The 17,859-nt window shown below is 34.4% G+C and overlaps 1 protein-coding gene across 1 annotated transcript in view; it reads left to right on the top strand.

Moving 5' to 3' along the window:
* slit1b (slit homolog 1b (Drosophila)) overlaps window positions 1-17,859 on the top strand; it is a 39,785-nt gene that overhangs the window by 14,294 nt on the left and 7,632 nt on the right. The window contains exons 9-31 of the mRNA XM_043222243.1: window positions 734-878; window positions 1,606-1,677; window positions 1,890-1,961; window positions 4,911-4,982; window positions 5,128-5,271; window positions 5,350-5,513; window positions 6,221-6,244; window positions 6,385-6,529; window positions 6,849-6,923; window positions 7,013-7,156; window positions 9,770-9,913; window positions 10,000-10,166; window positions 11,356-11,494; window positions 11,586-11,654; window positions 12,433-12,504; window positions 12,683-12,754; window positions 12,848-12,919; window positions 14,182-14,345; window positions 14,422-14,546; window positions 15,696-15,790; window positions 15,871-16,010; window positions 16,094-16,190; window positions 17,444-17,581. Of these exons, the coding sequence (XP_043078178.1) occupies window positions 734-878; window positions 1,606-1,677; window positions 1,890-1,961; window positions 4,911-4,982; window positions 5,128-5,271; window positions 5,350-5,513; window positions 6,221-6,244; window positions 6,385-6,529; window positions 6,849-6,923; window positions 7,013-7,156; window positions 9,770-9,913; window positions 10,000-10,166; window positions 11,356-11,494; window positions 11,586-11,654; window positions 12,433-12,504; window positions 12,683-12,754; window positions 12,848-12,919; window positions 14,182-14,345; window positions 14,422-14,546; window positions 15,696-15,790; window positions 15,871-16,010; window positions 16,094-16,190; window positions 17,444-17,581 (2,551 nt within the window). The remainder of the gene's footprint in view (window positions 1-733; window positions 879-1,605; window positions 1,678-1,889; window positions 1,962-4,910; window positions 4,983-5,127; window positions 5,272-5,349; window positions 5,514-6,220; window positions 6,245-6,384; window positions 6,530-6,848; window positions 6,924-7,012; window positions 7,157-9,769; window positions 9,914-9,999; window positions 10,167-11,355; window positions 11,495-11,585; window positions 11,655-12,432; window positions 12,505-12,682; window positions 12,755-12,847; window positions 12,920-14,181; window positions 14,346-14,421; window positions 14,547-15,695; window positions 15,791-15,870; window positions 16,011-16,093; window positions 16,191-17,443; window positions 17,582-17,859) is intronic.

Consider the following 17,859-nt stretch of genomic DNA (forward strand, 5'->3'; position numbering starts at 1 on the left):
TAGGTTTAAGAGGCCAATTTTTATTTATTTTATTACTTTTTAAATAAAACACACACACACACACATATATATATATATATATATATATATATATATATATATATATATATATATATATATATATGTGTATACATACAATATATATATATATATATATATATATATATATATATATATATATATTATTTTATATTATACATAAATATATTTAATATATAAACATGACATTTGTCTCAATTATATACATCTATGTATTTAGTATACATAATAAATATACACAGTATACACACAAATAGTATGTAAACAAACATATTTTAGATGCAATTAATCGCAATTAATCATTTGACAGCAAACATTTTCAAGTTTCATAATCTCAAGACCATTTCAACACTTATTCTGTGATATATAATATAAATATAAGTCATAAATAAATTTCTTTGTAATTCTTTGTAATTTTCTAATTAAGCTGTCATTTGAAATATATAATCACATTTGTGTGTTTTGGACAAATAAAATATTCCCTTTTGAATAAGTCATAAGCACATATTACACGATCGTTTTAAATACGTCAAGGAAATAATTATTTTTAAATTTTAGAACCAGTGTGTTTTTAAAACAAACACTGTTTAAAAGACCCCAAAATTAAAGAAGCAACCAGAACGATATCCAGCAAATTAAATCCAATCGACTGCATGCTTAAGACTAATATATAATGTTTCCTTCTTTTCCTGAGGTGTTTTTGATTCCAGTCCTCAGCCCTGTGGTCTTGCGTCTGGTTCCTGTCCGCCGATGTGCACCTGCACGAACAACATCGTGGACTGCAGAGGAAAAGGTCTGACGGCGATCCCTGCTAACATGCCTGAAGGCATGACTGAGATGTGAGTCTTTCACAAGCGGCGGTCAGGATCAGCAAAATCAGTGTAACATATTTTTGTCCTAGAATATTTTTTGTTTTTTATTTTGCGTTTGGAGATCATTTAATGGTACTGATTAATATCTATGCAATAATTATGACCAGTTTCTTCCCATTGAAAATAATATGTATAATTTTTTTTAAATAAATGTTTTTAAATATCAATTTACTCTTCAATTAATTAATGCAGCATTTCATGTTAAAATATAGACTTTTTGTAAAGGTTTAGATTTATTTATTAATGTTTTTTTTTTGGTGTGAATTGATGTTTTTGAGTTTGACCCATCGTTGCCGTTTACCTTTTACTTTTTTTTTGTCAATTTCCCATTGCTCAAATCTGTTCACATCCCAAACGCCACAAAAGTTTTGTACCATTCTGATGGTTTTAAAAAAAGACTTTTTTTCAGTAGCACAGCAGAGAGTTAAGATTAACCTGACTTCAACGTTGTTTTTGACCCGTTTTGTAAAAATAAGTACACTTTACACTTGACTCTTCAACTTCACATCTGGTGGGCTTGACCCTTTCTTGACCCTCATTGGTGCGATCGAACGTTTGCTGTCTTTGACACCGACTAGCGCTAAAGGTCGCGCCCTTCACAGAATAGTATCCATGCTAATAAGGGAACCACGAGGCGCTGCTAAAGCTAACCATCACCCTTGACATTTAGTTTCACCGCTTTTCTCTCTTTTAGACGATTGGAGCAGAACGGTATAAAGTCTGTTCCTCCAGGAGCCTTCGCCTCCTACAAGAGACTGCGCAGGATGTGAGTGATAACGGTTATATAAACTACAATATGAGCTAATTACATTCATTCACGAGAATTACCATGCACGCGGTTTTTGCACAACATGCAATTAATTAAGGAATAATTGAAAGACATTCATTCAGGATCTGCTGCGTTTGTTGAGAAACGGGTTTGTTTATCCTTATCGCCGCTGTATTTGACGTTCCATAATTCTTTCTTTCGCTCCACAGTGATTTGAGTAATAACCAAATATCTGAAATCGCCCCCGATGCCTTTCTAGGCCTGCGCTCGCTCAACTCACTGTAAGTGTGCATTTATAATTCATTCACGCTCGCTGTGTCTGTTTTTAAGGAATAACATGCCAGAAAATAAAGGGACGGGGGAAAAAAGCTTTAAACATCATAAATATATTAAAAAAACATGTATAATTTTATGATAGCCATTCTATTCTATTCTATTCTATTCTATTCTATTCTATTCTATTCTATTCTATTCTTTTACCCAAAAATGTTTTATCATATAAAAATATGTATTTCTAAATTTTTATTATCCACTTATTTAACGTAGAATTTTTTTAATGTATTAACAAACAACACAATATTATATTATATTATATTATATTATATTATATTATATTATATTATATTATATTATATTATATTGGATGCATTACATTTATTTAAATTAATTTATTTTTATGTTTTAACAAACAACATTTTATATTATATTATGTTATGTTAAATTATATTATATTATATTATATTATATTGGATGCATTACATTGATCAAATGTTGCATGATTTTGAATGTATTAACAAACAACACATATTATATTATATTATATTATATTATATTATATTATATTATATTATATGCATTATTCAAAAGTGACACTAAAGCAATTTTTGATGTCATAAAAGTATATTATATTCAAAGATACAGTGATTTCTTCAAAAATATGAAGCCCCACAAATATACTGATAAGAATAAAAATATATAGTTCTTGAGTAGGAAACCAGCATATTAGAATGATTTCTGGAGGATCATGGGACACTGAAGTTCTGCATCACAGTAATAAATTATTTTTGACAAAATATAAAATAATATAACACAGTTATTTGTAATTGTACAAATATTTTTAGCATTTTTCAGATTTCACTGTGTTTGAAATTTTAAGAAACCAGCAAACAAAAATCTTACCTTATAATACAATATTATATAATATCTTATGGCTAGTTATAGCGATGTGTGTATAGGTGTCTATAGCATGCTAAAACAAAAAAAAAACACCGTAAAGCCTCATGCTATTTTCAAAGCACAGCTAGAAATGGATCTTGCAAGAACATGAAAACTCAAAGCAACCTGTGCATTTGCAATAGAGCAAATCATATGTTATATGAAATGACCAAATCATAAACTCATAAAAATGCTGCAGAGGGTCTCATAAAGCCCACAGACGTCATACGATGAAAATCATTCTGAAACATCGATGTAGACATTACTGCTAATGCTCCTTTATACAACACCGACCTATAGAAAAAAGATTTCCAACGGCGTTTCCACCAAACACTTATTTTTACACAGCAGGAAATGATATTTTCAGTGCGTTTTTTTTTTTTTCCGCCCCCGAGAGCGCGCCAAGAAGAAAAAATAAATACATTTAAAAACCACAACAAACAATTACTTTGCACATGAATGCAAAATTAAGTGTCACAATTACAAAAGAACGATTTTGATTATTACTTGTTAAACCGAACGTATTGAGAATTACATATGCATTTATTCAAATCTGTAAACAACACGCCTTCACGCGTCGTGCGTTTTACACCACTTACGTATATAATCGTTTAGTCTGCATGTGATCGCGCGTGTATATCTGACACGTTCATTTGTGTGCGCTTATTAGCTTGTGTTGAATTATGCATGGTGCAGCACGAAAAAGCTCTTTGTAAACATCTGTTCCAGGAGAATCTCAGCAGGGCTCTGATGTGAAAGTGTGTGGTTTGTGTAAATATATGAGTGTGTGTCTAGCCTGCAGCGCTAGTCGTCTCCAGCGTACACGTCTTATATGCTTCGACTGCTCAGCCGGAGCACTCCTTCATGCCAAATTGTCTTTTTTTTTTTAAAAAATGGGTGATAAAAGTATCTTTTCATTCACGAATCACTCTTTAATACATTTATTTATATATTTGAGAACGCACAGATATCTGATTCATGACTGAATTAACAATTGAGTCTAATGTTTCCAGTGAATCAGTACTGATGCTTCATGGACTTGGCCTGAACGATTCGTTCACATACTGGTTCTTGAATTTGAATGAATTTGGTTCAAATCTGACTTGTAAAGAACAAAAATTAACTGTTCAGACTATTTGGTGTATTAATTCCTCTTTCACTATGAATGAGGTGCTAAATACATTAAAGATTCATCAAAGAGGTCATTATATTAATGCTGATTCATTGGTTTCTGTAGTAATGACTGATTCATTAATTAATTGTTCTATCGAGTCATATCTTTCATTGAAACTAATCTAAATGATTCATTCTTAAATCAGTTTTTGGTTGAAGGAGTCAGTGATTCATAAGACTCATTTTGGCTCAGACATGTCCAAATGTTGAAAGCTTGAATCAAATACTCTCAAATTTGTTTCGTAAACTGGTTTAAAAGGCTTATAAAAAAGTCTGATTAATTATAATGATTCGTTTAGAGACTTTCATTTAGTTATTTAGGTCTGATTTTTTTTTTTGAACAGTTTGTTTCATTGACCAGTTCAACAATTGTACTATTGAGTCATAACGTTTCGATGAATCAGTTGAATCAGTTCACGAACAGGTTCTAAAAGATTCATTCCTAAATAATTTTTTGGAGTCGTTAACCAGATTCATTACAAGTCAGACAGTCCAAAATGTTTTGGTTCTATTAGTCACTGATTTATGAAATGCTTAAATCATATTGATTTTGTAAACCATTAAACAGACTCAGTTCATTACAGTGCATTGCTTATAAAGAGATCTGTATTGCTTACTGCTAATCTGAAGAAGAAGGTTATATCTAAAGACCAGAGACATGGGGATGTGCTCTTATGACTTCAGATAAGGCATTATGGCATTTGCATTTAAATGTATGTGTAACCTTTCTGAATGGTCAATTTTTATGAAATCTGCATGTTTCCAAGCCCTGCAGACTTGGTTCAAATGAAACTGTTCATCAGCAGCGCCGTCGTATCTTATAATGGTGTTTTGTTTTACAGGGTTCTTTATGGAAATAAGATTACAGATCTGCCTCGAGGTGTTTTTGATGGATTGAGTGCATTAGAGTTACTGTAAGTACAGAAAAGCCCATGTCAATGTAAAATTACCACCCACATATGAAAACGCTTAATGGTCCGTGAATAAAGTAGCACACTGAACCAGCATTATCCAGACAGCCATTGTAATGTCTGAGCTTTCTGTCTTTCTCTCTTTCAGACTATTAAATGCCAATAAAATTCACTGCGTTCGCGTCAACGTCTTCCATGACCTTGAGAACCTGTCTCTATTGTCCCTCTACGACAATAAGATCCAGACTCTAGCCAAAGGCACATTTACTCCACTGAAATCCATTCAGACTCTGTAAGAGGCTTTATGTAACGAACAATTGATATGGGCACTTACTGTAATCAAGATGGTTTATTGTTGGCTTTCTTGCAGTCACTTAGCTCAGAACCCCTTCGTCTGTGATTGTGGTTTGAAGTGGCTGGCGGACTTTTTGCGCTCTAACCCGATAGAGACCAGCGGCGCGCGGTGCTCCAGTCCTCGACGGCTCGCCAACAAACGCATCAGTCAGATCAAGAGCAAGAAGTTTCGCTGTTCAGGTAGAATACATTATCACGCTATGCAGTTGTTGTTTTTTTTTTACGAAGAATCTATAAATTATTGCGTACATTTATTTATTTGAAAGTAATTTTTAAATAGGAAATTTCTTTTAAATTTCCAAATAATTGGGTTTTCATAAGTTTTCATAGTCCGAAATTTTCGTACTTACTGTATTTGTTATCCTTTCCTATCAAAATGCTAGCTACGTGTGTGAAAACAGAAAATCGTACCAGATCCTATTATTTATGACGATCAAAATTTTCTAAATGAAAGTGCGTAAACGTGATTGACTCAACGTGAGGTATTTATTTTTTTCACCATGCAACAAATTTGTATATATATATATATATATATATATATATATATATATATATATATATATATATATATATAGACAACTTTGTTCCTGAGTGGATCAGTTTTATTGAACAAATTGGTTGAGTGAATAATTTAATGATTCACTCAGTAAACTGTGACTTGTTTAATATTTTGGTCTAATTCGGTTGAATGAATTCAGTCATTTAGGCACATGCTGCCACCTACTGGCAGACTAAACATCACTCAAACAAGGAGATTCAAGATAAATGTCAGCATATTCAAGAAAATCTTTGGTTTCAGTCTATATTTGTCTAGTATAAGTCACAGGCTTCATGTACACTTCCATAGCAGATGCACTTCTGTTTTCTTGCATGTGTTGCCATGGCAGCCAAGGAACAGTACCACATCCCAGGTAAGTTGTTTATGTCTGTCAAGTATCTCATTGAACCTGGTTTTGTATATGACTAGAAATATATGAATAATGAAATAACTGAATAATGGTCTACTCTGAACAACAACGGTTGTCTAAAAGCATCTTTGTATTTTTCTCAGGCGCAGAGGACACACGTTTGAATAAGGACTGTAACAGCAAGCCTGTATGTCCACCCAAATGCCGCTGTGAAGCTACTGTGGTGGATTGTTCAAATTTACGGCTTACTAAGTTCCCAGAGCACCTTCCACTTTCTACAACTGAACTGTAAGAGAATACATCACGAAAAAAGAACAAATACAATATGGCTCTGTATCTAGTGAGCTGCCTGTGTAGGGAATATTTTAAGGTATTGTATCTATGTACTCAAAATGAATAATGTTTCTTAAAGTAGACTGCATAATTCGGCTGCCTTTTTTGTGCGTTTATATCTCCTTTATGTGAAAAGTCAAACCCAGAATGCTTTGTGACAAACTCCATCCAAGATGACAGATGATTTTTTTTGTGCCGCTTATAGTATTATAGTAGCAAATTGTTAGCTTAGCAACATGCTAACTGTATGTTTATTTCATTGTCTTTATTCCAGACGGCTCAATAACAATGACTTGTCCATCCTGGAGGCAACAGGACTCTTTCGGTCCCTTACACATCTCAAGAAAATGTGAGAATGATGGGAAAATACACTGTAATACTTACCGTTGAACTGAACTCAACAATAATCTATTTTCTTTTGGTGCATTTCTCTCACAGAAACCTTAGCAACAATAAAATCACTGAGATTGAGGATGGAGCTTTTGATGGCGCGTCGCCTGTTGTTGAACTTCACCTCACCGCCAACCACCTGGTGTCTGTACGTGGAGGAATGTTCCGGGGAATGGATGGATTACGCATGCTGCAAGTGTTTTTTTCACTATCATTTCAGCCACAGCATTTGTGAGAAGCGTGTTAGTAGTCAATCAATCAATCATTTTCTTTATATAGCGCTTTTAACAACACAGGTTGTATCAAAGCACTGAACAGTATAAAGTAGAAGAATACAATGATAGGGATGTATAATGATGAGATTGAACAATTTGTTATTAAATGCAGAGTCTGTAATCAATTTGATGATAATCGCTAGAAGTTAAGTGTCCCCAACAAAGCAAGCCAGAGGCGACAGCGGCAAGAAACCAAAACTCTATCCATACAGAATGGAGAGAAAAAAAACCTTGGGAGAAACTAGTAGGCAACTAGAAGCAGACTCAGTAGTATAACTAGTTCAAAACAGTTTCAAGCTAGCTTTAGTTGTACAGTTACCAGACTAGAACATGGAAAATGTTTGTTTGATTGATTGATTACTTGGTTGGTTGATTATTGAATTGGTTAAGTGACCAAATGATTATTAGTATGACACTGACTGGTTGGTTAATTGATTGATTAGTTGCTTAACTGATGGAATGGTAGTGTAATAGTAGTAAGACTGAATGACGGATTGCTGATTTATTGGTTTGTTGGTTGATTAATAGATTGGCTGGTTAAATAGCTTTTCAGTAGCAAAGCTCTATTTTTCATCAAGTAGCGCGGTACTGTCAACAAAAACGAATTATTTCAAAGCATTTCAAAAACTCAAGCTCAAATCGGAAATATAGTAGTAAACGATTACCACCGCCACTAAACCTCGTAACACCATTGGATCCTCAAACTATCAGTAAAAACCTCATTATTCGTTCGTCATTGTTTGTTTGTTTTTAAGGAACAGAAAAGAGTGTCTTAGTCCACTATCTGTTGTTGAGTCACAGCCAAATAGTTCATGCCAAGCGCTGAATCTTTTATAATTTGATATTTTGGCCAAATAACAGAAACCTGCAAATTCATGAAAACCTAAATGCGATGCACCTACCGCCTCTGATGTGGCAGTAATGACAGGAAAACGTTCGCTGGTCCAAAACTTTGTATTTGCACTTGATTTTGTTGAAATGTTAATAAGAAAATAACACATGATGCAGCGATGCAAATAAAGCCTACACTATACCAATATGGTAACACTATAAATTTTTGATTAATATATTAACTAACATGAGTGTACATTAGCTTATACTTTACATTCTATCCATTTATCCATTTGTTATTTTAACTTGTTAATGTTAGTTAATGAAAATTCATTAGTTCATGTTTGTGCGCAGTGCATTATAACTAATGTTAACAAACACATCTTTTTATTGTAATAATGCATTAGTTGCATTAGTAAATGCTGAAATTAACATTAAGATTAATAAATTATGTAGAAGTATTGTTCATTTATAGTTCATGATAACTACTCTTGTTAATTAATGAACCTTATTGTTAAATGTTACCCTTTGTATAAATGTATTTAAAGCCAAAATACCAACTATCAATAGGAGGTTTCCAGCTGACAGTAACAATTTTTTTTCCTATGTCACATTATGAAGTAAATCCGCCCCCTACATGATACAGATTTTGGTTGCCAAATTAGTTTAAACAAAAGTTGAATAAACAATTAACCTGAACTATTATAGGTGTCTATCTGCTTGACTAACAGCTTTATTCATCACTGAGAGAGCATTGACTTTGTTCGATTAAAAATTTATTATAAAAAAATAACTTTAAGATGTAGTAAGCTACTTTTGCCATGTTAATGTAGCTTAGCTCACTAAATTTTCCAAGGAGCTTGCCCAACACTGCTGATTGATTGGTAGCGCAATTGATTGATTGATAGGATGACTGGTTGGTTGCTTGGTCAACTAACTGACCGGTTGTTTAATAGATTGGTTGGTTGACTGATTGAATAGTTGGTTAATTGGTTGGTAGTATGAGTGACTGATAGGATGACTGATTGACTGGTTGATTGACTGACTGTTAGATTGGTTGACTCATTGTTTGTTTAATTTATTGGTTGGTTTAATTGGTTGACTAATTTTGATGACTGGTTTGGTATTATGAGTGAGTGATTGGAGGACTGATTGGTTGGTTGGTTGGTTGGTTAACTGATGCATTTTTTTCTTTGGATGATTGATAAGAGTCACTGATAGGATGACGGATTGTTTGGTTAGTTGATAAATAGATTGGATGGTTGACTGCTTAATTGGTTTGGATGACTGATTTATTGATTAGTTGGTTAACTGATTCTTTGGTTGATTGATTGACTGATATTAAGAGTCACTGATAGGACGACGGATTGTGTGACTGGTAGTATGAGTGATTGGCTGACAGTTGTTTGTAGTGATTGATTGGTTGATTAACAAATTGGTTGGTTGTTTCATTGATAGATTTTTTTGGTTATTAACTTTGTTAACTTGTTGGTTAATAAATTAATTTCTGTCCCAATTTTTACTGGATTAATGTATGCATTCAGGCAAGCTGTCCATTTATTTAAATGTATCAATATCTATAAAATGCATCATTGCAAGTTTGTGGAAATGCCTCAACTAGTCAAGAGTAATGAAAACAAGCTGAGCCATCTTCATTATTCCTCAAGTCACCCTGAAACCTTGTTTCTGTCTATGTTAGGATGCTCAGGAATAATCGCATCCGCTGTATCCACAACAGCAGCTTCTCGGGCCTGCAGAACGTACGTCTGCTCTCGCTCTACGACAACCAGCTCACCACCATCATGCCTGGAGCCTTCGACACGCTGCCGAACCTCTCCACTCTGTAAGCACCTCAAGTTCTCATGTGTCTGATCTGAATGTATGCTTCTGTTAATGTAAACTCTGTTTAACCTCCACCGTCTTTTTCAGAAACCTGCTGGCAAACCCTTTTAACTGCGACTGCCGCCTGTCCTGGTTGGGCGAGTGGCTGCGATCCCGGCAGATTGTGACGGGAAACCCTCGCTGTCAGAACCCAGCCTTCCTCAGAGAGATCCCGCTGCAGGACGTGGCCAAGCCAGACTTCATCTGTGACAAGGGTAAATGCGTTTTTTTTGCTTTGAGCTGATCACCTCAATATCCTACACCTTCATCATTTAGAAGGACTAAACGTACTTTACTCACAACACAAATGCCTCTAGCTACTCAAGTCTGATTTATTGTGTTTAATACTAATAATAAATGTAAATAAAATAAAATAAAGCTCTAATTGGCCAGCTATCCAGTGCATTATAATTGGCTGAATACTTCAAGTGTTTGACGGGAATGTTACACTGTTATTATCATACTCTCAGATTATTTGTATAAGAAAATGTATCTTACTAAAAGGTTTTTCTTTGCATAAACATTTGAGCGGTGTTCTGAAAACACAGCCCCACTTTGTGATGTAACAATGTGGGGGCGGGTTTAAATGAGGCGTTTAAGGGGGTGTGTACAAGTCATTACTTTTATAAAGCATATCTATTTGGTTTTGAGACTTCAGTCTTTGAAACTTTACAGGTCTTCTTTATGCACCAAGAGCTTGTTTTTCTGTTTTTGTTCCTGCCAGAGAATTAAAAACAAGTTAATTGTGACGTTTTACCTCACACTTAAGACTTGTAACTGAGAAAAAACTTTTATATGACACTTATATAAGAAAGAAAAAATTGAAAAAAAAGTTTTTGTTTACGTAACGCATGTATATATTCAATACTTTTTTATACATATATTAAATATATAATATCAATATAGACATGTAAATATTTTCAAAATATCTGCAGTATGTGTGTATGTATATACATAATAAAAAGACACAGAACACACATATATTATGTGAACAAAAAGTTTTATTTTGGATGCAGTCAATCGCGATTAATCACTCGACAATATAAATAAACACAGAAAATTCTAAATTTTCGTGCAATTTGGAGGTTTCTCACAATCTGACATTTGAAAAGTCAGCCACTGAATAGAAAATAGAAAAAAGGTAATTGCGACTTTTTATCTCGTAGTTCAGATTGTATTCTCGCAATTTAATTTTGCCATTTTGGAAATATTTAAACACAATTTTGAAAATTGACTCATCGCAATTATGTTTATATCATGTAGAATTGTAAAACAAAAAGGTAGCCATTATCTCTTTTTTCATTGACGTTAATCTGCTAATTGTTATTGAATGGCACATTGTCTACTGGTGCGTGAACTGATGTTGCGTGTGATGATGATGATGATGATGATGGTCTCGCGCAGCGCTGGCTGAAGATGACGTGAGCTGCATGTTCAAGCCGGCGTGTCCGGAGCAGTGCACGTGTCTGGAGACGGTGGTACGCTGCAGCAACAAGCACCTGTCGGCTTTACCCCGCGGCGTCCCACGCAATGTCACCGAACTGTGAGTCACGCTCAGGCTTTATGCTAACGCAGGGGTCCTGTCTGGCTGTGTTTAGGTGTCTGATGAACTCGCTCTCCCTCTGTCTCCATAGATACCTGGACGGGAATCTGTTTGTTTCTGTGCCTAAAGAGCTCTCGGCATTCAAACAGCTGCAGCTGGTGTGAGTCTCAGACCCAACATTACGTTACATTTCTTTCATCGGCGTTGCTTAGCTATTTAAATGCCGCAGGCTAGAGGCGGTGTTTCCAGAAGCACAGCTCTGGTCGTTTATTCCATCGAAAGCTACTGGAAACAAAGTTCAGACCAAAGTTGATTTTGTGAACACCAGACCGGCTAATGAATATAAATAATGGAATAGCACATAATAATAATAATAATATACTTTATATAACAATAATGACTTATTCTTATTAATATATTAATTCTAATATTAAGTAATATTAGGATTTCTATAATATTACTATATATAATTATATACATGATGAAAATTGAAATCTAGAATTATTTTTGGCTGCTGCATATCTATTTAAAAATAGGAACAATTTAAAAATGGTATATTACATTCTGTATACGTTTATATTTTATATCAATAATTGCAATTGATACTACTACTATAATTATTACTACTAATAAAATCTGTTATTTTTGCTGTTGATGTACATAATGATTAATAAAATTATATAATTAAATGATTAGTTAGATTTGACATTTTATGTAATATTGTTTTATTAATAATCTGTTATCTGTTATTTTTAAAGTAATATTCTTTTATACTTATTCCCTTGAAGATAGTACAATGATGACAAATGAATTAGTATTATTATATAATAAAATCAATAATAATAATTATTTTATTATTGCTATTCATATTTACTAATACTATCTTTATCATTAGTATCGAAAGTGCATTTAACGTGTTTTATTGTGCTTTATTTCAGTGACTTGAGCAACAATAAAATCATTTCCCTGTCCAACTCGTCTTTTGCTAACATGAGTCAACTCACCACGCTGTAAGTGTCCCACACTCACACACACACACACACACACCCATGCACACATGCACACACACATACTCAAATCCAGATCACTCTCTCTCTTTCTCCCTCTCTCTCTCTCACACACACACACACACACACACACACACACTCTTCCGATGCCGGCTGCTGACCGTGAGTGTGTGTTTCTCAGGATCTTGAGTTATAACTCTCTGCACTGTATCCCCGCTCTGGTGTTCTCTGGCCTGTCCTCCCTCCGCCTGCTGTGAGTATCCTGTTCTGACAGACGTACAGATGTAGTGCTCAGACCCGCTCTCATCCCACACGTTTCCTCCTCACTCTTGTCCATTTCTTGCAGATCTCTCCATGGCAACAATATTTCAGAATTACACCAGGGAGTCTTCAGAGACGCAGCATCTCTCTCACACCTGTGAGTCTCACCTGTCTCACTTTCACACCTGCTGCCTGTCAGCCACGTTATATGAGACATGTCCAGAGCATATTTAGGGAAAAAAAACAAATCACAGCTTCATTTATATGATATTTTGAATTGTGGCATCATTTTCTTACTAAATAGGTTTCACTACATTTTTTTTACTGTAAAGCAAAAAAAAATATCACAATTAAAAATGTAAAGTGTTTTTTTAAAATCTTGCTTAATATTTTTTATAATATATTTAAATATATATTTTATTGTAATTAATGTAGTGATAGGAAATTATTTTCGGTTAGCTATTGCATTACAGTTATGAGAATCAAATGAAATTGTCTTTGGGAAATATTTAATATTATTAATAGTGCTGTTTAGCAATTAAAATAAATTAATTGCATTCGCAAATTGATTTCACAAAATTAATCACAATTCATTTCAACCTAACATTACATTTTTCAATCTTCAAATAGCATAAAGACCATATACTTTAACAATTGTTTAATATGATTAAATATGATAATGATAATCATAAATTAATAAATTATAATTAAATAATAAATTAATAACACTAACTTGCTCATTTTGACAGCGCTAATATTTAGGATTTTGTTTTAGTATTTTTTAAATTTAGTTGCAAAGACAACACTTCTAACTTTTAACGGTTTGTTATATATTATATATGAATTATTTTAGCTTTATTTCAATAACTTTGTCATTTTTATTGTTCTCAAGTTAAACATAAAACATACTGATGTATTACAAAAATGTTAAAGTTTCACCTGATGAGAGTAAAAAATTTTCGAAAAAAGTACTGCAGATAAAGACATAAATTATTATTATTATTAGTAGTAGTAGTAGTAGTATTAAAAATAATCAATGTGTAATGACTATATAAAGGTTTTTAGTCAACTTTAAAATTGACAATTTATTTTTTATTTTGAACCTTTATGATATGGATTATAAATATATAATAAATATTAAACTTCTAAATATAAATGGATTACAGTGAATAAGTTATAAAAAAAAATGGACATAAATTGAAATGTTGCAATGGTTTGCATTTTTACAGCTGTCTCTCTCTCTCTCTCTCTCTCTCTCTCTCTCTCTCTCTCTCTCTCTCTCTCTGTGAGTGTCTCTCTCTCTCTCTCTCTCTCTCTCTCTCTCTCTCTCTCTCTCTCTGTGTCTCTCTCTCTGTGTGAGTGTGTATGTGTTTCTCTCTCTCTCTCTCTCTCTCTCTCTCTCTCTCTCTCTGTGTGCAGGGCGATCGGAGCGAACCCTCTGTACTGTGACTGCCGCCTGCGCTGGCTCTCTGACTGGGTGAAGAGCGGTTACAAGGAACCGGGGATCGCCCGCTGCGCGGGGCCACAGGGCATGGAGGGCAAACTGCTGCTCACCACGCCGGGACACAGCTTCCAGTGCACAGGTGCGTGACAGACCCCTCGTCTCGGACAGATAACACATCTCTGTGAGGATTCAGCTGAGCGCCTGCTCTCCCTCAGGTCCCGTGGATCCGTCCGTGGCGGAGAAATGCAGCCCGTGTTGGTCAAACCCCTGTCAGAATCACGGCCGGTGCCACAGTGACCCGGCGCACCAGTACAAGTGCAGCTGCCCGCAGGGATACAAGGTCCTGAGCTTATGGTTTAACTGCAGCACCCTTCAAGACACAGTTCACTCTAACATGAAGATTAGCTGAAAATGTGTTCACCCTGAGGTCATTCGAGATGTAGATGACTGTTTCTTCACCAGATTTGGAGAAAAGTAGCATTTCATCACTTGCTCGCCAATGGATGTGAATGGGTGCCGTCAGAATGAGAGTCCGAACAGCTGATAAAAACATCACAATAATCCACACCACTCCAGTCCATCAGTTAACATCCGCAGAAAATGTGTGTTTGTAAGAAATGAATCCATCATTAAGAGTTTTTTTTTTTTGTTGCTGTAAGCCATTGCTTCTGGCTAAAATACATTACATTGATTTCTAAAGTGAAAAAGTGGCCTGGTCTGAATCAGCAGAGAAATCTGTGCAGATCAAACACCGTTTACAAACCAAAACTAGCTCTGAACAGATATTGTGTGGTTTCTAGCAGCTGACTGGAATCTCAAAGCCATTGTGAATGGGTGCCAGTGAACTCATCTACATCTTTCATGAACTTTCCGAAAATGTTTGTGTTTACTATATATAAAGATTACTATATATATTTATATATACATAATAAATGTAGTACAAAGTTCACACATATATTACGTAAACAAAAACTTTTGAATCATATTCACATTTTTCGTTTTCATTTTATTCTAGCTGATGTTGTTTGTGATTTTTATATATATGTTTGTGGGTTTTTTACCATTTTTAATCGTTCTCTTCATCTTTTATTTATTTTTATTCCAGTATAAGTCATTTTAATACTTTAACATAAGGTTTTTTTTTGTTTGTCATCTGTTCATTTTCTTTTATAACATTTAATTTAATAAAATGTATCACATGCAGCCAGTAAACCTGACCCTGTGCAAAATCATAAACGCATATCCCGATCAGAGCTTCTAAAAGGATTCTTAGTCTCCTCAAACCAGTTAAACATCTCAAATAACGACACGTGTGACGTAAGCGCCAAAAATGAACACTTCCCTACAGACATCCCCCGAAAACATCCACTAGACGCTGTTTGCGCTCGTTCCGGAAAACATTGTCTGCAGGGGTGCCGCATCTTCTGTCGGTGAACCTCGGTGTGTGTGAAGAGCGTTGGTTTGAAAGCCTCTCTGCCGGTGTTCGCAGGGAAGAAACTGTGAGCTTCCTGTCAGCGCTTGTGACGGCGATCCGTGCGTGAACGGAGGGAAGTGTCTCAGCGAGGAGGCTGGAAAAGGCTTCAGGTGCGAACACACACACACACACACACACAGCTCACTGCAGTTTAAAGCTAGACTCTGACTCCGTGTGTGTGTGTGTCCAGCTGCCGGTGTCCCCTGGGCTTCGCGGGACAGTTCTGCGAGGTGGACGTGGACGACTGCGTGGAGAACAAGTGTGAGAATGGCACCATCTGTGTGGACGGAGTGGGAAACTACAGCTGCGTCTGTCCCCGGCCCTTCTCAGGTCAGTGCTGGCGCGGGCCGGCTGGGGTTTGCGGCGCTCCTCTGCTCTGATTGGTGAAGGGAGGCTTGATGTGTGTGTTACAGGCCAGAAGTGTGAGGAGTACGAGGAGGACCTGTGCTATCCGGGACAGAATCCCTGCCACCACGGGTCCACCTGCATACCCACCGTCACCGGACCCAAGTGAGCGCAAGACGCTGATCACGAGAGATGCTCGTTTTAACAAATAACTTCATATAACACGTTTGAATCAGAGTAATACATCAGTTGACGATATAAGCGGCAATCATGCTATATATTGTATATATTTTTTAAATATATACATGCATGTGTGTTTTTATATATACATAATATATACACAGTATATTCTGGATGCGATTAATTGTTTAAAAGTTAGTTTTAATGTTTCTCAAGGTCTGCATTTTTTTTTATAATTTATTATTAATAATTTAATAATTTTTTAATTATTTAAAAAAATAATAATACCAAAATAGACAAATGGTACAGTAATAGACCAATAAAAATTCCAATAAAGCAGGATTTTTTTAAATAGAACGCTGTTCTTTTTGAACAATGTATTGCATTCTTGCTGAGAAATATTACACAATATTTATATATTAATAGAAAACGAAATTGTATAAAATCTACAGCAAACATTTAAACGGTAGTTTACATATAAACCATTAATGAAATAAAAAGGGATTTAATTTAAATATTACTTATCTGAAATAAAAAAGTTACTTAAAATAGTATATAATTTTATATATATATATATTTTTTTCTTTTTATAAAATTAATATTCATATATACTGTATATATTCAAATAAAAACATATAATAATTTTTTATTTTAAATAGAAATACTTAATAAAATTTGATCAATTCAATTCAGTGAATTGATCAATTCCCTTTGATCAATTCATTATAAAGCATTAATTTCTAAAAAAATCTTCTTAAAACATTTGAATAGTAGTGTGTTTAAACATTTACTATAAAATCTAAAATATATGTAGATGTGAAATAAAAATGCTACTTAAAACTAAAGTTGTTATATTATAAAAGATAAAATAATTAGAAATTATGTATTTTTCTTTTATATTGATGGCAGCAATGTTGGTTAAAATGGCTGTTAAATGTCAGGTGGTACGTAATAATAATTTGTAAAAGTTCTTACATTGAAAAATATGTTTAAAACGTTTGAATGTCAGGTATTTCGGAGAGTAAAATAAATGGAATTCTATCGGCTTTTAAAAGGAGTAGAAAATGTTTCTGATAAAAGAAACAAATCTTGACCTTTGACCTGATGGATCTGGCTCCTCATCTCGGTAGGAACGTGCTTTCTATTGCAGATATTTGCTCTGGTGTGTGAATGGGCCTTTGAGCTGAAAAGCAGCATTTAAGCCGTTCAGATAATGAAGAAACAATGCTTGTGTTCAGGTGCATCTGTCCGCCGGGGTTTATGGGTGACGACTGTAGTGTGGATTATAATGAATGTGAGGGGCATTACTGTCAGAACGGAGCGCTCTGCGTGGATCACGTGGCCGGATACACATGTGTCTGTCCTCAGGGCTACAGGTGAGTCAGAAACACTTTAAAGACTAATATAAAATGGATTAAGCTTGTAAGTATGCTAAAGTGTTTAATTTTAATATTTAATATAAAGTAAAATAATTTTTTTAATAGTTTTTATATTTCACATAAAACAAAGACAGTCAACAAAATATATTTTCTCTTATTTTTAATGTTCAATACGCTTTACCATATGCTTATTTAATATGATTTTTGCATTTACATTTAATCATTTAGCGGACGCTTTTATCCAAAGCGGTTAGATTAGATTTTGAAAATAAATT

This window comes from Puntigrus tetrazona, chromosome 22 (genome assembly GCF_018831695.1).
Source record: "Puntigrus tetrazona isolate hp1 chromosome 22, ASM1883169v1, whole genome shotgun sequence".
NCBI lineage: Eukaryota > Metazoa > Chordata > Actinopteri > Cypriniformes > Cyprinidae > Puntigrus > Puntigrus tetrazona.